Source organism: Urocampus carinirostris, chromosome 20 (genome assembly GCF_059441175.1).
Source record: "Urocampus carinirostris isolate Australia breed hairy pipefish chromosome 20, RoL_Ucar_1.0, whole genome shotgun sequence".
NCBI classification, from domain to species: Eukaryota; Metazoa; Chordata; class Actinopteri; order Syngnathiformes; family Syngnathidae; genus Urocampus; species Urocampus carinirostris.
The window spans coordinates 8449469-8465432 of NC_142368.1; the positions used below are offsets into that span (position 1 = coordinate 8449469).

At 39.0% G+C, this 15964-nt stretch overlaps 1 protein-coding gene across 1 annotated transcript; it reads right to left on the minus strand.

Annotated features, from left to right (window-relative positions):
- Positions 1 to 1209: 1209 nt before the first annotated feature.
- Positions 1210 to 15682, minus strand: ccnc (cyclin C). Its single transcript, XM_088324895.1, has 12 exons — positions 15518 to 15682; positions 12681 to 12787; positions 9534 to 9618; positions 9355 to 9424; positions 8434 to 8485; positions 8294 to 8349; positions 7045 to 7080; positions 3933 to 4024; positions 3783 to 3850; positions 3625 to 3704; positions 2347 to 2465; positions 1210 to 2151 (listed from the first exon to the last, which is right to left on the minus strand). The coding sequence occupies exons 1-12, from the start codon at positions 15547 to 15549 to the stop codon at positions 2097 to 2099; spliced, it is 852 nt and encodes a 283-aa protein (XP_088181021.1). The 5' UTR covers positions 15550 to 15682; the 3' UTR covers positions 1210 to 2096.
- Positions 15683 to 15964: the final 282 nt, after the last annotated feature.

Genomic DNA, 15964 nt, shown 5'->3' on the forward strand with positions numbered 1-15964 from the left:
CTTCAAATTAAAAAAAAACAAACAAACATTAATTTGATAAATACGGCCTGAAAACATTCACTTAAATAAAGAACGGCTTTTAAAAATAAAAAGCTTGTAGCAAAATATCGTAATTAAAACGGTATCGTAATTGATTTTTACATAATTGCAATGATTTGTTAATCTTGCCATGAGAGGCGGGGCTAATAGCAATTGTCATTTGGCAAAACAGCATTTGGAAATACAGAAGAGTAAGTACAAAAGGGACGTTTTGAAATAAAAGATTTATTAAAAAAAAAAGTTTTTTTTTTTTCTTTTTATTAGAACCGCTAACTGAAGAAAGCCATCCAGAGTTGCGACCTCAGTGGTGCCCCGACAACACAGGGGGTTAAGGGATTTGTAATACCATGATATAGACACGATAACATGTCATTCAACTGTGGAACAGTGAAGATGGTCCATCCATCCATCAATCCATTATCTGCACCGCTCAGCCTGAGTAGGTTCGCGGGGCTGCTGGAGCCCATCCCAGCCATCTTCAGGCAGTGGGCGGGGGACACCCTGAACTGGTTGCCAGGGACAGACAATTCGCTCGTTCATTCAGACCTAGGGACAATTCTGTTAGGCCAATTAACCGGACATGCATGTTTTTGGAATGTGGGAGGGAACCAGAGTGCCCGGAGGAAACCCACACAAGCACAGGGAGAACATGCAAACTCCACAAAGGAGGTTGGCTCTCTTGACCTCAGAACTATGAAGCACACGAGCTAACCACTGCCCAGTGAAGATGGTATTGTTCCAAAATGATTACACTTTTTTTTATCAGTTCTCTAATTTTGACCTTTAATGTACATAACAAGTGAATGTAGAGAAGTTGACTCTTTAGGGCCAATCAGAATGCAGTCAATACAAAGCACAATGCAAATCAGTAAATATGTTAAACTGTAAAAAATGAACTATAGATTGGAATCACTGTATAATTATGTTGGATGTGTATCTAGAGGTGTATATTTGGGTATAATGAGACCTATTTGTTCATTTACTCTATGGCATTTAAGCATTTATCTACACAGTACATTTATTTCTGCATAGGCCATATTTTCCATTTTATTCTGAAGGCTAGCAGTAATTCAGGAAGTCATTTTTGTAGTTTCACATATCCGGTGACAACGGCCCACCTTGCCCTCACTAAAGCTTTTGTAATCCTTACGTTTCAGTCAAAGTCACTCAAGCTTTACACCAAGCATTTTATTAGAATTATATTCAAGTAGACAAAGCAGTTTTACGAAACAGAATATTCCGATCGGGTGAAAGAAAGCCCTTTTTTAATTTTAGACTCAAGTGACAACAGTCATGTAGCAGATGGACACTGCCGTTAAGTGCCTCCAAACGCCTGACACACAACTCAATCAGGAATGTTTCTCTTTGTGACTTCAACGCACGAGAGTGCGGTAAATGTCGTGTCTGTGGAAGATAGAAGTCACCCTGGAAGAAAAAAACAACCCACTACAGTAGTGTGTTGCAAAATCCTCCGCTAGAAAAACACAAACCCTTTACTGGTTTGCACCCCCAAATCCACAGTTTCAACTAAAAAATGAGCAGCTTTCATTCTGTAAGGCTTAAATGTACCTTAACGTTGGTACGCACTGCAACAAGACACAATCTCACCTTTATGCACAGGTTATTAAATAGATGCAAAAAAAGTTGCAAGGGTGGAATGCGTGACACCAAAGATTCAAATCATAAAAGAGGAATCGTGATTGAATTTTTTACAAAACAGAAGCGGGCAAAAAAATAAAGGATCACATGATTCCTCATGGACAATACTTCAGCACCCTGAGCTAAACACTCACGATACACAACATGACTCACACAAACGCATGTTATGTCTCATAGACACATTCGCATACTTATCCGAATTCACAGGTTCGTCCCATAAAGGCCGTGATTGAATCTTGTTTTTGAGGGTGGTCTCCGGTGTGGTGTTCAAGGACGTCAGGATGATCGACACAGTGACCGTAATCATCACTCCTTTTGTTCAGAGGAGGAACAATAAAGGTTCATTTGAACCCTTTTCTCTTTTTTTGTAGTTGTTTTTACGACATACTACAAAGACGCTACGACTGGTTATACGAGTTGCTTTGGTTGCCGTTGGAGCTCTGATCATTCTCGCTGGAAAACAAAGGAAAAAGAAAACCAATCATGATTCTCAAGGTGCCCTCGACTGCACCCCCCTTAAATCAACAACAGATACAAGGATGCATATTTAAAAATAAAGTGAGTGCCACACAACCTTGCATATGTATAAATAGATCATAATTATCATTATTTTTTGCATCCTAACTGAATTGTTGCGACTCAATGTACCTGTTGGGAGGTGGTTTAGGTTTGGGCATTTTGTTGAGCACAGCAGCGATCTCCTTGCGGTCATCAAAGTTTTTCCACTGGTCGTAGAGCTTGAGGATGACGCGGATGATCTCCAGGATCTAAAGAAAAATGTCAATCGCGTTGTTGCATGTAAGTCACGATGATGGTGGAAAAATGGGGATGTCTTGCAGCCTAATCATTAGGCTATTAAAATAAAAAAAGCGAATGATTGAGAAGTTCATAGTTTAGTAGACACCCAAAATAAGGAGAGAAGACATCAATGGATATGAGACCTGAAAAGAGACCAGGAGAGGACTGTACTATAGCTCTAGATAAGAAATCCTGTTCTGAAAGGTCCTCTCACGAGCCCTTTCTTTTTATTAAATCTCCTGGGTGAAAAAAAAAACAGATCAGCTCTGAGCAAGATGGAAAACAAAGAACAGCAACATGATTGGTCAATAGTGACAATAATGTAAACAGCGAATAACATTAAAAATAACAATTGTGCAGAATAAATTGCCGTACGGAAGATTAGTAGCACTGTTGCATAAATCAACCACTATTTTAAGAAATAAAGCAATCACCTAAAAAAAGAATGAGATAATTTATCACGCATTTTTTCTCAATTTAGATTTAAAGGTGATGTACGCAACTTTAAGCTTTGCTACTCTCTGCTGCCATCTCCTGACTTAAAGTTGTGATCCAAGCCTCAGCTCATTCCTCAAGTACTTAAAAGTAATATCGGGCCTACAAAATTACAGCCTGGCCTGTGAGTATTAAAGCCCGGCCCAGCCCAGCCCCCACCAATTAACTTGATTTGAAGGACCAAGCCCAAAGGAAACCCAAATTTACATATGGTAAAAAGCGGCCGAAAAAAAGCAATCCATCCATTTCTCAACTCCATCAAGCTTTCTTAATCCGCTTTAATTTCAAAAGAACGCCTCGCCTCTTCTTTACACCAACCATATTGAATGGATGCACGAGATATTAAACGATAAAAATATCAAAGTTCTTAGCGCGCTGGAGATACAGTATAGAATGTTTACACACAAACTAGGAAGTAGAAGCCGGATTTAGAGCAATGTCCGAATATTTTTCGACATCCTGAAAAAATGTTCGTATCTTCCGATTTTCGTATGTCGAATGGTCGTTAGTAGGGCAGCCCCTGTACTTAATAGAGAAAAAAATTCTACTTTCAATTTTTAAAGAGCCCTCTGTTTCTAACGATAGAGAAATGTAGCAGTGAAAGAAATAATTGACCTAAAAAGGTGAACCCACCTTGTCCATGTCAACAGACAGCTCTGCAAACCACTGCCTGGCATCCTTCTGCTGCACCACGCAGGCCACGTGCAGGCATGCTTGGTTGGGGGCAAACAAAAAGCCATGTGAGGATACCTAAAAAGCAGGTGCTGCTACGCTACTCCGGTCATTCTCACCCAAAGCTATCATGAAGGGAGGGTATAGCAGACATAGGTCGGTCCTGTAGGTGTCGTTCACAATGCGCCTGATGACAGACAAGGTTGACCACTTCAAAATCAGGGCAGAAATTGGACAAAAGCAAGAAAAAAAGGGCTGCAGGGACTGACCAGGCCAGCGGCAAAAGCATGTCCTCCTGGCCCATATCCTGCACATACTGCAGGAGTGGTCTGTATGGGTGGTACACAATCAGGCAGCAGTCCTAAATATCAAAACAAACACATATATAAACTCTTTCTAGCAGAAAATAAATACATTCTCATCTCTCACAAAAACAAGATTCTCATGATAAACATAATTGTGTATCATATAGCGCCCCCTCGTGGTAAAAAAATGTCATTCAATCCAAAAACTATGATTTTAATAATAAGCAAAAATACATGATCTATTATAGAAGCATGCATGTTTCAAAATACTCATAGGTCCAAAATTTGCATTAATTTTACATCACGAGCCTTATATAAAAGGAAACTAGTTACAATTGAGGTGCTGGCTAAATATTGTATTAAAGAAACTAAAGGATTTAGCTGCTGCAGTATTTGCACTGGGATAGTCTCTGAGCTCTCTGATCTTCTTTCACGAGTAGTTGCATCGTTTCTTTTAAACAAAGGCTCTATTGACTCACTCATGAATGAGTTTAATGCTACCCTGGCTAGTGTCCTGGATTCAGTAGCGCCCCTCCGGCTTAAATCACGACCTAAAAGACGCACCCATTGGTTTACTGATGAAACTTGATCGCTTATACAAAACTGCAGGAAATCATCTGAAAGAAAATGGCGCGCTACCAAGCTTAAGGTTTTCTGTCAAACCTGGTGTGACAACTTGTTAAAGTATAAAACAGCCATTGCCTCTGCAAAGTCAGCCTATTTTTCGAAGGTGATTGCGGCACAAAAGAATAACCCCAAAATCCTTTTCGACACTGTAGCATTGCTAACGAGGCAATAGATTCTCATGTTGAGGTTTTTGAGTTTTCCTTGCCCTCATGTAGGTTTTAGATCAGGGGATGGTGTAATAATAGTCTTTGGTTTGCAATAATCTGTGGTATGTGCAGCCGTTTGAGACCATTTGTGATTAAGGGCTATACAAATAAACATGACTTGACTTGACACTGACATAATTGTCTACGGGTACCCAAAAAGCTCAAAAAGCCTGGGCAAAAAGAGAAGTAAAATTGAGCGTTTGTGTCACTAAAAGAGTCTCTGTAGTTTGAATATTCATAGTGCTTTTTCAAGGTGGGGTGCGTCCTTAAAATGTTGAAAGTTAAATATTTGTCGATTAAGTATGTGTTAACAATGCCCAACCAAGTTCAAAGAGCCCTTAAGTTTCATTTATTTATTTTATTTTTGCAATGTTTTTTGTATTGAGAGTGCATGCGTTGTGGAAAAGAGCAGCTCCCCATTGTCCCCTGTGCCCCGAAACTAGATTAAAAGATGTGAATGAAGAAAATGTTTGCCAAATTTATTTTCTTTTAAAATTGTTTCAACTTGTTGCTAACCACATCATTAGGTCCAATAGATTGCGATCAAACATTCGCTTCAATGGATTAAATAAAGCCCGCAAAACAATGCTCAGAGCAGCACGGGAAAAAATAAGGCGCATACTAGCAAAAAAGCTGTAAGGGAAGATATGTGTCGCAAAATCATACCTGGACTTTTCACAACTGTTGCTTTTCATACTTTTTAGTACTCTTTCACAAATGTTCATACTATTTAGTACTTTTTCAGAATTTTAAAACATTTAGTACTTTCACTTTTATTTATTTATTTTATTTCAGAACATTTTTCACTTTCACATTTCAGTTCATACTATTTTGTATTTCTCATACATTTCAGTTCTTTTTTTTATACTTTACAGTACATACGTCAATTAATTAGATCAAAGCGGCGCTGCCACGAGCGGCTGCCTTTTCCAGCAGCTGCCCTGTTGTTTTATTGTTTGCTCCTATCTTCGGTGTTTTTTCTTCCCGTTTTGACAACTACACTATGGATTACTACTATCCTATGGACATGGGTTTTAACGCACAAGAAATGCGTGCCCTTAAGAATTCTCGTGCCGGCGTGATGAAGGGGCCCATCGTGGGGAAAAGCCGGAGCTAGCGAAGCGGCTAGCGGCGTTATAAGTCTTCGGTACCATCCGTAATCATGGTAAATGCGAACTCACGACCAAATAAGATCATCGAGTGCTTTTGGAAAACATCGAAGCGCATCATCGAGTGCTTTTGGAAAACATCGAAGCGCACAGGGAGCGCAGTTGCTGTGTTTTTGCGGAAACGTGGCTCACGTTTAGCATTCCGGACGCTAACGTGTAGCCACCCGGAGCTACCCGGAGCAATCCGGCTTCAACGCTGCTAAACAGAGACACGAAAGCCGGGGGGAATCGGAGAGAAGGCGGACGGACTTGCTAACACGAGGTGGTGTATCCCTGGATTTTCGCAAAGAAAAGTTATCCATCTGCCGCAGGGATGTCGAATTTTTGGACTGGCCTGACGTCATCCACTTCGCTACAAGCACCCCACGGGCATCATGTTCATCTGTTAATAACAACAGGGTAGACTGCTGGAAGTGTGAATTTCCCTACGGGGATGAATAAAGTATCTATCTATCTATCTATCTAATTACTTATTTTTTGTATTTTTTTTGTGATTTTTCATACTTTATAGCATGTTTTATACTTTGTTTATACTTAAATGTTTTTGTACTTTTCCATGCTTTATCAGTATTTTAGCAACCTTATATACTTTTCATCCATCCATCCATTATCTGCACCGCTTATCCTCAGTAGGGTCGCGGGGGTGCTGGAGCCCATCCAAGCTGTCTTCGGGCAGGGGACACCCTGAACTGCCCAGTCGCAGGGCACACAGGGACAGACAACTCACTCATTCAAACCTAGTGACAGCTTGGTTAGGCCAATTAACCTGACATGCATGTCTTTGGAATGTGGGAGGAAACCGGAGTGCCCGGAGGAAACCCAGGCAAGCACAGGGAGAACATGCAAACTCCACATAGGAGGTTCGATCTCATGACCTCAGAACTGTGCCGCACACGCGCTAACCACTGCGCCGCCGTGCTGCCCTTATACTTTTCACTTCTACAGTACATTTTTTTTAATCCTTCCATATCTTTTTTTTTTTACAATGTCATTCCAAAGCAAAAGAGGGTTTGACATCCCTGGTTGAATATCTTTGAATACTTTGGATTAGATTTGTCAAAACATGCAACTCACCATCAACTCCAAAAGGTAGAACTCACACTCTAATATCTGCAAAGAAAAGACAGTCAGAAAATGCCAACTTCTGAATCCTAACCCGCCCGGCAAATACTCATTGTAGAGATGTTAAATAGACGAAAAGGTTCTGTCCAAAGGATGTATCCATTTGAAAAGATAAACATAAAAACACTTAAAAAACACCCTCTTTTGGCAACCCTTTTGAGCTAAATTTAGACCACATTGGAAGAGTTTAACATGCCAATTACCATTTTGGGACTAGAGATTTGGATTGCGGGGGAAATTCTGAACACAACACGATTTTAGGCATCTATTAATGGACCAAATGAAGAAAAAAAAAAAAAATTTAGCCAAGAATCCATTGTCTAAAATTAATGTTCCAGAGTTGGATCAGTTTGAAAATAGCAAAAACATGCTCAAAGCGGTTTCACAGAAAGACACACAGTGTTTCAAGTACTTACCATATACACTCGCATACAAGCATAATCGCATATAAGCAGACCCCCCAAAACTGCTTTTAAATAGCCACATACTAAAAGAAATAAGTATCAAAAATATTAATAAACATGTACCTTAAAAACAATTATTTAAATGTGTAGATAATAGAGATTAATATACTGGTAATAAAGATTTTTTAAAAAGTTCAACATTCAATGTACCTTTAAGCAGCGATTTGTTAGAAGACACCATTTCTGTATTTCGCAATAATTTCCTTCTTTGACTCAATCGATGTTGTCGCTTATTTTCACTTTTCCTTCCCTTTAACCCTAACTTTTTTGGGACCCATTATTAAGAGAAAAAAGGGCAATAAAACGCACTAAACCACAATAAAATGTGATGTGGTCCCTCAAACACAATGGGACGGCGCCTATTGACTCAAGAGGAAGAAGAGATCAGGTGAGAGATTTTTGGTGCACGTATAAGCCGCCACCCTTATTTCAGTATTACATTATAGTACTCAACTCAACTTAGTGCGAGTATATAAGGTAGTTATCCTTTCATTGTCTGAACTGAAGGGTTGTTTTCACAGAGCGACTGACACTGGCATTTCTCACGTCTTTATATGACATCTTGGAGTCTTAGAGACCCACTCCCGAAAGCTTGTCGAAATGAAATACACCCGTGCTATGAATACATTTTTACATGTGGCGGCTAAACGTCAAAGCGGTGTCGGGAATCGGATAGCGGATGCTGACAGATCAAATCTGTTCTCCAAATTCTCTATCAGACGTCCTTCCCTACTTACATGACTCATCCTGTACGGAAACTCCTTCGGGAAGGCGTAAGAGAATCTTGTTTTCACTAGTGTAACCAGACAAGAAACAAGTCTAAATCATTATATGTCATCATTAACGAGACATCAAGTGAAAGTGTGGGTTGACTTACATACAGACGTGGCGGCAGATATCAGCCTCGTGTTGGATACGACTCCAAATTCCTTAAAATACAAAAAGAATGGAGTTACCAGTATCTGAAATAACGTCTGCCCGGACACCCGCGGCGTGCATCTTTTACGTCGGGCGTACAACTTACACAACGTCTCTGCCCGGATTGGCGATAACTTTTTAGAGAAAAAAAAATCTTTCGTTTTTTTTTTTTTCATATCAAACGTTTGCTTTTTTTCCAATTTCATATTTTTGTTCGGTTTGGAAATTTCGGTTCGTTTGACAATTTGCATACTCGGCAGCCAATCAGAAGCCTGCATCGAATCAATTTGTGCTTCCGGACCTTCCCGAGCGTTATAAGGTCGTGCATTTGCATATCATTTTCCAAAGTAGACGCAAAGAGAACACAAGAAAAATGGATAAGTGGTTAGGAATCAAGCCAAAACCTTTGCCCAAAAAGAAATATTCAAAGAAAGCTAACAAAATTGATGACGCTACAAAACGTTAACGTGCATTAAAAGCATCGTGGAAAGAGGAGTTCACGTGGCTTGTAGCAGACGACGCAATGCAAACGTGGCATGAGTGAAGATGAGTAAATACAGGAACATACTGATGGCAGATGGAAAACAGCGATGTCATATACATGCAATGAATGTTATGAGTAGATTTATAATAAACTTAATTTTAAAGTGTCGTTCTGTTATATATTCTGATTATCAAGGGACAAAAGCGTGACCAACTTGGGTGATGAGGTGCTTAACTTGGGCATTTTGGGTTGGCCATGGTCAAATGTTTTGTTTCTTTATTTTTGTGTTTGTCTTGCTGTCGGTCACCCCTCTCGAAGCATATGACCAGGGTAGATCGATAGATGGATAGACATATCATTGAGGACAAAAGGGTATGTTTCAGCAAAAACCCTTACCTCCACTTTGGAAGCTAAAAAAACACAAGTCGGAGCCATGAGAACCGGGTCGATGCTTTTGAGCGAGTATCTGCAAAAAGGCAAACACATACTAGATCCAAATGTACAAAAACGACTTTGGTAAGTGACGATATCACATTTCATGATCCATTCTATATCAATGCGATTTCCAGGCTTACCTTGCATAGAAGCGTTTGAAGTAGACGGTGGCAGTGGCGATTACTTGCTGTCTCAACTTTAAGTGCTCCCCCAAAGCCTGAATGACTAACAGGAGCAAAATGGGTGGCAGTTGCCGTTATTCATCCAAAGATTTGGCAACATTTGCTAAAACGTAACATTTTAAAATGTATTAAATTGCAAAATATTCTGAAATTAACTTAAACATGTTTCAATGTGACTCAAAATCGTTTTAAACCGAGATAAAAGTAAACAATTCAATAAAACGAAGCTTGAATTCAAACATTTAGAAACTAGTACGTTGACACATACATACATATCCAAATATATATATATGCACAGGGTTGGGAGGGTTAGTCCGATACAGTTACCTGTTAAAAAATGTAACGTAATCCAAATACCATAATATTGCAGTAAAGTAACTTGATCACTTTCAATCACCTTTGGCTTACACCAATACGAAATATGCTAATTAAAGACAACATAAACTAAACATGAATAAGATATTAAAATTTGGTTTAAGATAAATGTACAATGTGACCTAAAAAGAAATTAGAGGAAACCAAGTTCAGTTAGTTTCTTGTAAGTCCTACAAAAAAAAAATAGCTCAAATTTTTACCGTGAAGTGATGTTTATTAAGTAAATTACCGTACAACTTTCTCTTTAAGATAGAAGATAAAATATGCAGTTTGAGTTTACAGTAATAGCACATTCAGAAGACTAAATGTTTTTGATAGAGAGAGAGAGAGAGAGAGAGAGAGAGAGAGAGAGAGAGAGAGAGAGAGAGAGAGAGAGAGAGAGAGAGAGAGAGAAGAGAGTGAGAGAGAGAGAGAGAGAGAGAGAGAGAGAGAGAGAGAGAGACGAGAGAAGAGAGAGAGAGAGAGAGACGAGGAGAGAGAAGAGAGAGAGAGAGAGAGAGAGAGAGAGAAGAGAGATGAGAGAGAGAGAGAGAGAGAGAGAGAGAGAGAGAGAGAGAGAGAAGAGAGAGAGAGAGAGAGAGAGAGAGAGAGAGAGAGAGAGAGAGAGAGGAGAGAGAGAGAGAGAGAGAGAGAGAGAGAGAGAGAGAGAAGAGAGAGAGAGAGAGAGAGAGAGAGAGAAGAGAGAGATACTTTATTCATCCCCTAAGGGAAATTCACATTTCCAGCAGCATCCCGGAGCTGAGAACAGTACAATAACACAACAACAAAAACACAACACAACAAGTGTTTGCAAATTTTCAATTAATTCTGGGATGTGTTATGTCAATATTCACAGTTCACGTATCCCTTAAGCAACAGGATCGTAGAGGCACCACTTCTTATGGTGTGTCGTGGGCAAACCGAGCCTGGTGGTGCCCTTCCATCTCCAGGCCTTATATTTTATCTATCTATCTACCTTGGTCAAATTGCTCAAGAGGGGTGACCGACAGCAAGACAAACACATACAATAACAAAGAAAATAAAAGGAAAAAAAAATAGCAAAAGAAAAAACACACACAAATGTTTTTGGACTATGGCCAACCCAATTGCCCAAACAAGTTAGGCACCTCGACACCTAAGTTGGTCATGCTTTCGTCCCTCCAGATGAAATGGGACACCAGAAAGCGGCCATGTCACTTGGGTCAGGGTGACACAACACACTCTTTTGCTCAACAGCAGGGCCCGACAGCTTTCACTGGTTTACCCCTGCCGTATTATACGGGTGCCCAGCCCATCCTTAAGAACGCGTCCACAATTCCACTATCCTTTCACAACACCTCTCCACTCCTTTCTATCACCAACAAGAGCTCTAACTTCCATTATATTTAGACCTCTTTCCTGCAGTGCACTCATAACACCATCCATCCACGTCAATCGCGGCCTTCTTCCATTTACTTCTGCTCTGTAGATCCTCTTTAACATTCGCTCCTCATCCATCCTCTCCATGTGTTCAAACCAACAGAGAACTCTCTTATCAACACGCTTGCTCAGTTCCACGACTACTCCAGTTCTGTCTCTCACAATTTCATTTCTCAATCTATCCAATCTTCTCACTCCTAACATAGTCCTCAAACACTTCATCTCAAAAACATTCAATTTCCTTCTTAAATCTGCTTTTCAGGCTCCAAGTCTCTGCACCATACAACACAGTCAGCACAATCACACCTCTCATACAGTCCCCCTCTTAACATCCATACTCGTACTTTTGTTGTTCATCACTCTCCTCAGAGCTTACCTCTAGTGTGTGTATATCTATAAATCCATATTTAAAAAAAAAATATTATCAACTAATAAGACTTATCCAAACTTGATTTTTTAAATGAATATAAAAAATCTAATGCAGACGCTGCCCTACTTACGAACAAGATGGACGGTCGTCGTCTTAAGTTAAATTTGTTCATAAGTTACTTCAGTGCTATACTTTGTATGTTTAAGGTTTATATAAGTATGTTTAAGGCTTGTATAGGTAACCTGTATTGTTTTTTACTAAAAATTATTTCCTCAACCGCATCAAGCTTTCTTATTCCCCTCTCATTTCAAAAGAAACAGCTCGCCTCTTTTTTACACTTTACACCAACCATATTTAATGGATGCACGAGATATTAAACAATAAAAATGTCAGAGTTCTTAGTGCGCTGGAGATACAGTATACAATGTTTACCACACGAACTAGGAAGAGGAAGGGCATTTCTTCTTCAGGGTGGATGCTGGGTGACCTCTCACAGCGCCACACGCCGGTAGCATTAAGAAGCACTACAGTAATGTCCTGTACTCTGAAAAAGGTGCACACGATACGAAATCTAACTTACAGCAATGTCCGAATATTTTTCGACATCCTGAAAAAATGTTCGGATCTACCGTTTTTTCGTAAGTCAAATGGTAGTAAGTAGGGGAGCATCTGTAAACAGATGACAATGTATTAAAAATAAAAAGTTGGAATCGATTCATGGTGACATAAGTCAAGGTTTCGCTTAATTAGAGAAATTAGTTAAAAACAGCTCATGATCAATTTCATGATATGTTAAATAGCAAAGATTTTATAAGAAAAATGTCTCTAACCTATGATGTTTTGAACCTATTTCAAATGAATGTACAATTCTTCTTTTTTTTGTAGGACTATTTGAACGGAAACCGTAGGGATAGTTCTTGTTTGCACTTCCGAGTTTTTTGAGCAAAACAGAAAATAAAAACCATTGGCAAAGAAGATCTGAAGCTTCCAGTATTCTTCCTCGGAGAGGAACTTGAGGTCCTTCTGTCGTTCCTTGATGAGGTCCTGCTTGTCAAGCACCCACTGCAGACTAGGCCAAAACAAAATTGTGCATTTCAGAGACTTTTTCAAGATGGATTACCGATTTTTAATTGGTTCTCTAGTTTTCAAACAGGGGTATGCATATCATGGGGTTGTACTTGAGATTTCAAAACGGATCAAGATGAACTCAAAATCAAAACACATGCTTCCAGTGTGACTACACTGTGGAGTAGAAATTTCTAAATATCAACAAGATTATCGGATACTTCTGCTTTTTTACATCTTTTATTTTATATTAGTTCATTTGAATTTTTGGTAAATACAATTATAACTTATATAAGGATCGTTTCTCCGGTTACTATAAAAATGAGTACTATAGTTTCATAGGAAAAATGAATAAAATGGCATCTTATGAAAAATTAAAAGATAAGTAAGATAAAAATGATTTCCCCCTATTTTCTTATAATTTCTTGATGGGCAGCACAGCGGCGCAGTGGTTAGCGCGTGTGCGGCACAGTTCTGAGGTAATGAGATCGAATCTCCAGTGTGGAGCTTAAATGTTCTCCCTGTGCTTGCCTGGGTTTCCTCCAGGCTCTCCGGTTTCCTCCCACATTCCAATATCATGCATGTCAGGTTAATTGGCCTAACCGAATTGTCCTAAGGTGTGAATGAACGAGTTGTCTGTCCCTGTGTGCCCTGCGACTGGCTGGCAATGAGTTTAGGGTGTCCCCTGCCCACTGCCCGAAGATAGCTGGGATGGACTCCAGCACCCACGCGACCCTACTGAGGATGAGCGGTGCAGATTATGGATGGATGGACTTTGTTATGCAAAAAACAACTCAACCTCATTATTTTAACCACTAAGTAAAATGAGAAAATAACATAAATAGTACAAATAAGTTACAATAGAGAATCTAAATTATTTACAAATAAGAAATTATTATTAAAACATGTGCCCTGCGATTGGCTGGCAACCAGTTCAGGGTGTCCCCTGCCCACTGCCCGGAGATGGCTGGGATGGGCTCCAGCCCCCCCGCGACCCTGATGAGGATAAGCGGTACGGCTGATGAGATGAGATGAGATGAGATTACCATTATCGTCTTTTTGCTGAATACACTGTTGTAAAATATTCTACCAGGGGTACGCCGATCAAAAATCGGGAAAATATGCTCAATGGAGTAAATTCCTTATTTAGCACTTAACAATCAATTGAAAACTCGTTTTTGAACAGTGTGGGTGAAATTTTATACAGAATTCGCATATGCCAATTGATATCTGCGCTACACCCAGAGAAAAAATGAAGATTCAAAAGTGTGAACATCAGCTTATGATATCATTATTAAAAACACAGTATGTCCTATTAGAAAATTAGATTTTGCTGGATTCTGTATTGCAATTGAAAACGAGTGCCAAAAAGCACGGGAAAGAATCCCAAAAACGCAGACTCAAAGTGACCGAACCGCACCACTTTTCTTCTCTTTTTTTTTGGGCAGCAAATTTTGGAGAAAGATTCAGAAAGAAAACAGGAAAAGGAAAAGAGCAAAGGGAAGGAAATATATAAACTAAAAAGAAGGGGTGGAATAAAGAAAGAAAAACAATCAATATGGAAGGAAAAAAGTAAAAGTAAGAAGAAAGCCAAATGAAGGGAAAATAAAACGTATAAGGAGGGAGAGAAAAAAAAGGAATTAAAAAAGAAAAGGGCACGAACAAGTAATAGGGGAAATAAAAATAAGGAAAAGTAAAGCAAAAAGGAAGGGAACTTTAAAGAGGAAAGGGGAGGTGGGAGAAAAGGAGAAAGAAAATGAAGGGGAAGGGAAGAAAGAGGGAAAAGGAAAAGAAACAAAATGAAAAAAAAAATAATATAAGAAAAAAAAAACAAGAAACAAAAAGGAAAGAGAGGAACAATAAAAATGAATAAAGTCAAGAATATGGAATCAAGTTAAAAAGGGAAAAAAAGAAGAAAAACGCAAAGATAAGCAAAATATAAGGTGGAAATGAAAAAGAGGGAAAAGATAGTAAAGGAAAAGGAGGAAACAGGTAAAAAATAAAAAAGGAAAGGGGGAAAACAAAGGAGAAAACGGACCATAGAAAGGAATATGGTATAAAGGGGAAAAAGGAATTAAGAAAGATAAAAGAACAAAAGAATAAAGAAATAAAAAATGTGTAAATAAAGAGGTGGGAAAAATATGTCAATTTTTTTTTTAATTTCTGGTACCAATAGTAGCAGAATGCAAACGTGTCAGTTCCCCCTGGGTGAGGCTCATGTTAGGTTAAATAAATCGACCTCTGAGTATTTTAATAAAACGCACATTTAAATGATCATATATAATTCCTTATCATTTAAAATCAATCGTTTAGATTGCTTTTTATTACTATAAGGCTTTAAAAATTTCACACTGTCCCTTTAAAAATATTGCACCTTGATTTTGAACGCCTAATCAAATAAACACCACGGCTGCAAGCAATTTTGCATTAATCTGATATCAAACGGAGGTACTTTTGCGTCCTTTCACACTACCGCTGCCTAATTAATTATTTTATATCAATTCCGAATTTTTGACACCTTCATCTTGAGCAGTTAAGGAGCACATTTAAGAGATAGTTACGTCCATTTTAAAAGCTTCTCTCGTCGTATTTGGAGACTCTGACTACATATTATCTCCTAGGAAGAGTTCGAAAGCGGCTGCTAGCTTCCGCGCTGCTACTGTCAGGCCTCGGAAAAAGGCGGCGGCTACGGCTATACAAACATTCGGCGTCCGTTCCGTTGCTTCGGACTTACTAGTGAGAACTTTGCCAGAAGTTTCCAGCCATTGCAGAACAGACGGGGTAGAAAAAAACACTTTAAATTTGCGTTCATTTACTGAAAAGAAGTAGACGCCGGAAACGGAGAGCAACGCCAAAAACATTCCGGGGGGGAATGAGCGGGCTAAGCGAATATGTGGTTCCGCTTGTTATCACTTACTTACAAAGGTGAGTCAGTTCACGTTTAAATGTTTTTATTTTTGAATGGCGGTTTTTGTCAAATGACTTCGATTTAGAATTACTGTAGTGGTAGTTTTTAACATTTTTATATATTTTTTTTCTTTCAAAATTTATAGTAAAATGATAGGTGCTTATCTTGGTGTGTGAATGGTTAAGTGTGAAGCACATTGTAAAGCGCTTTGGGAGGTCTTCATTGACTTGAAAAGCGCTGTATAAATGCAGACCATTTACCATTTGATATCAA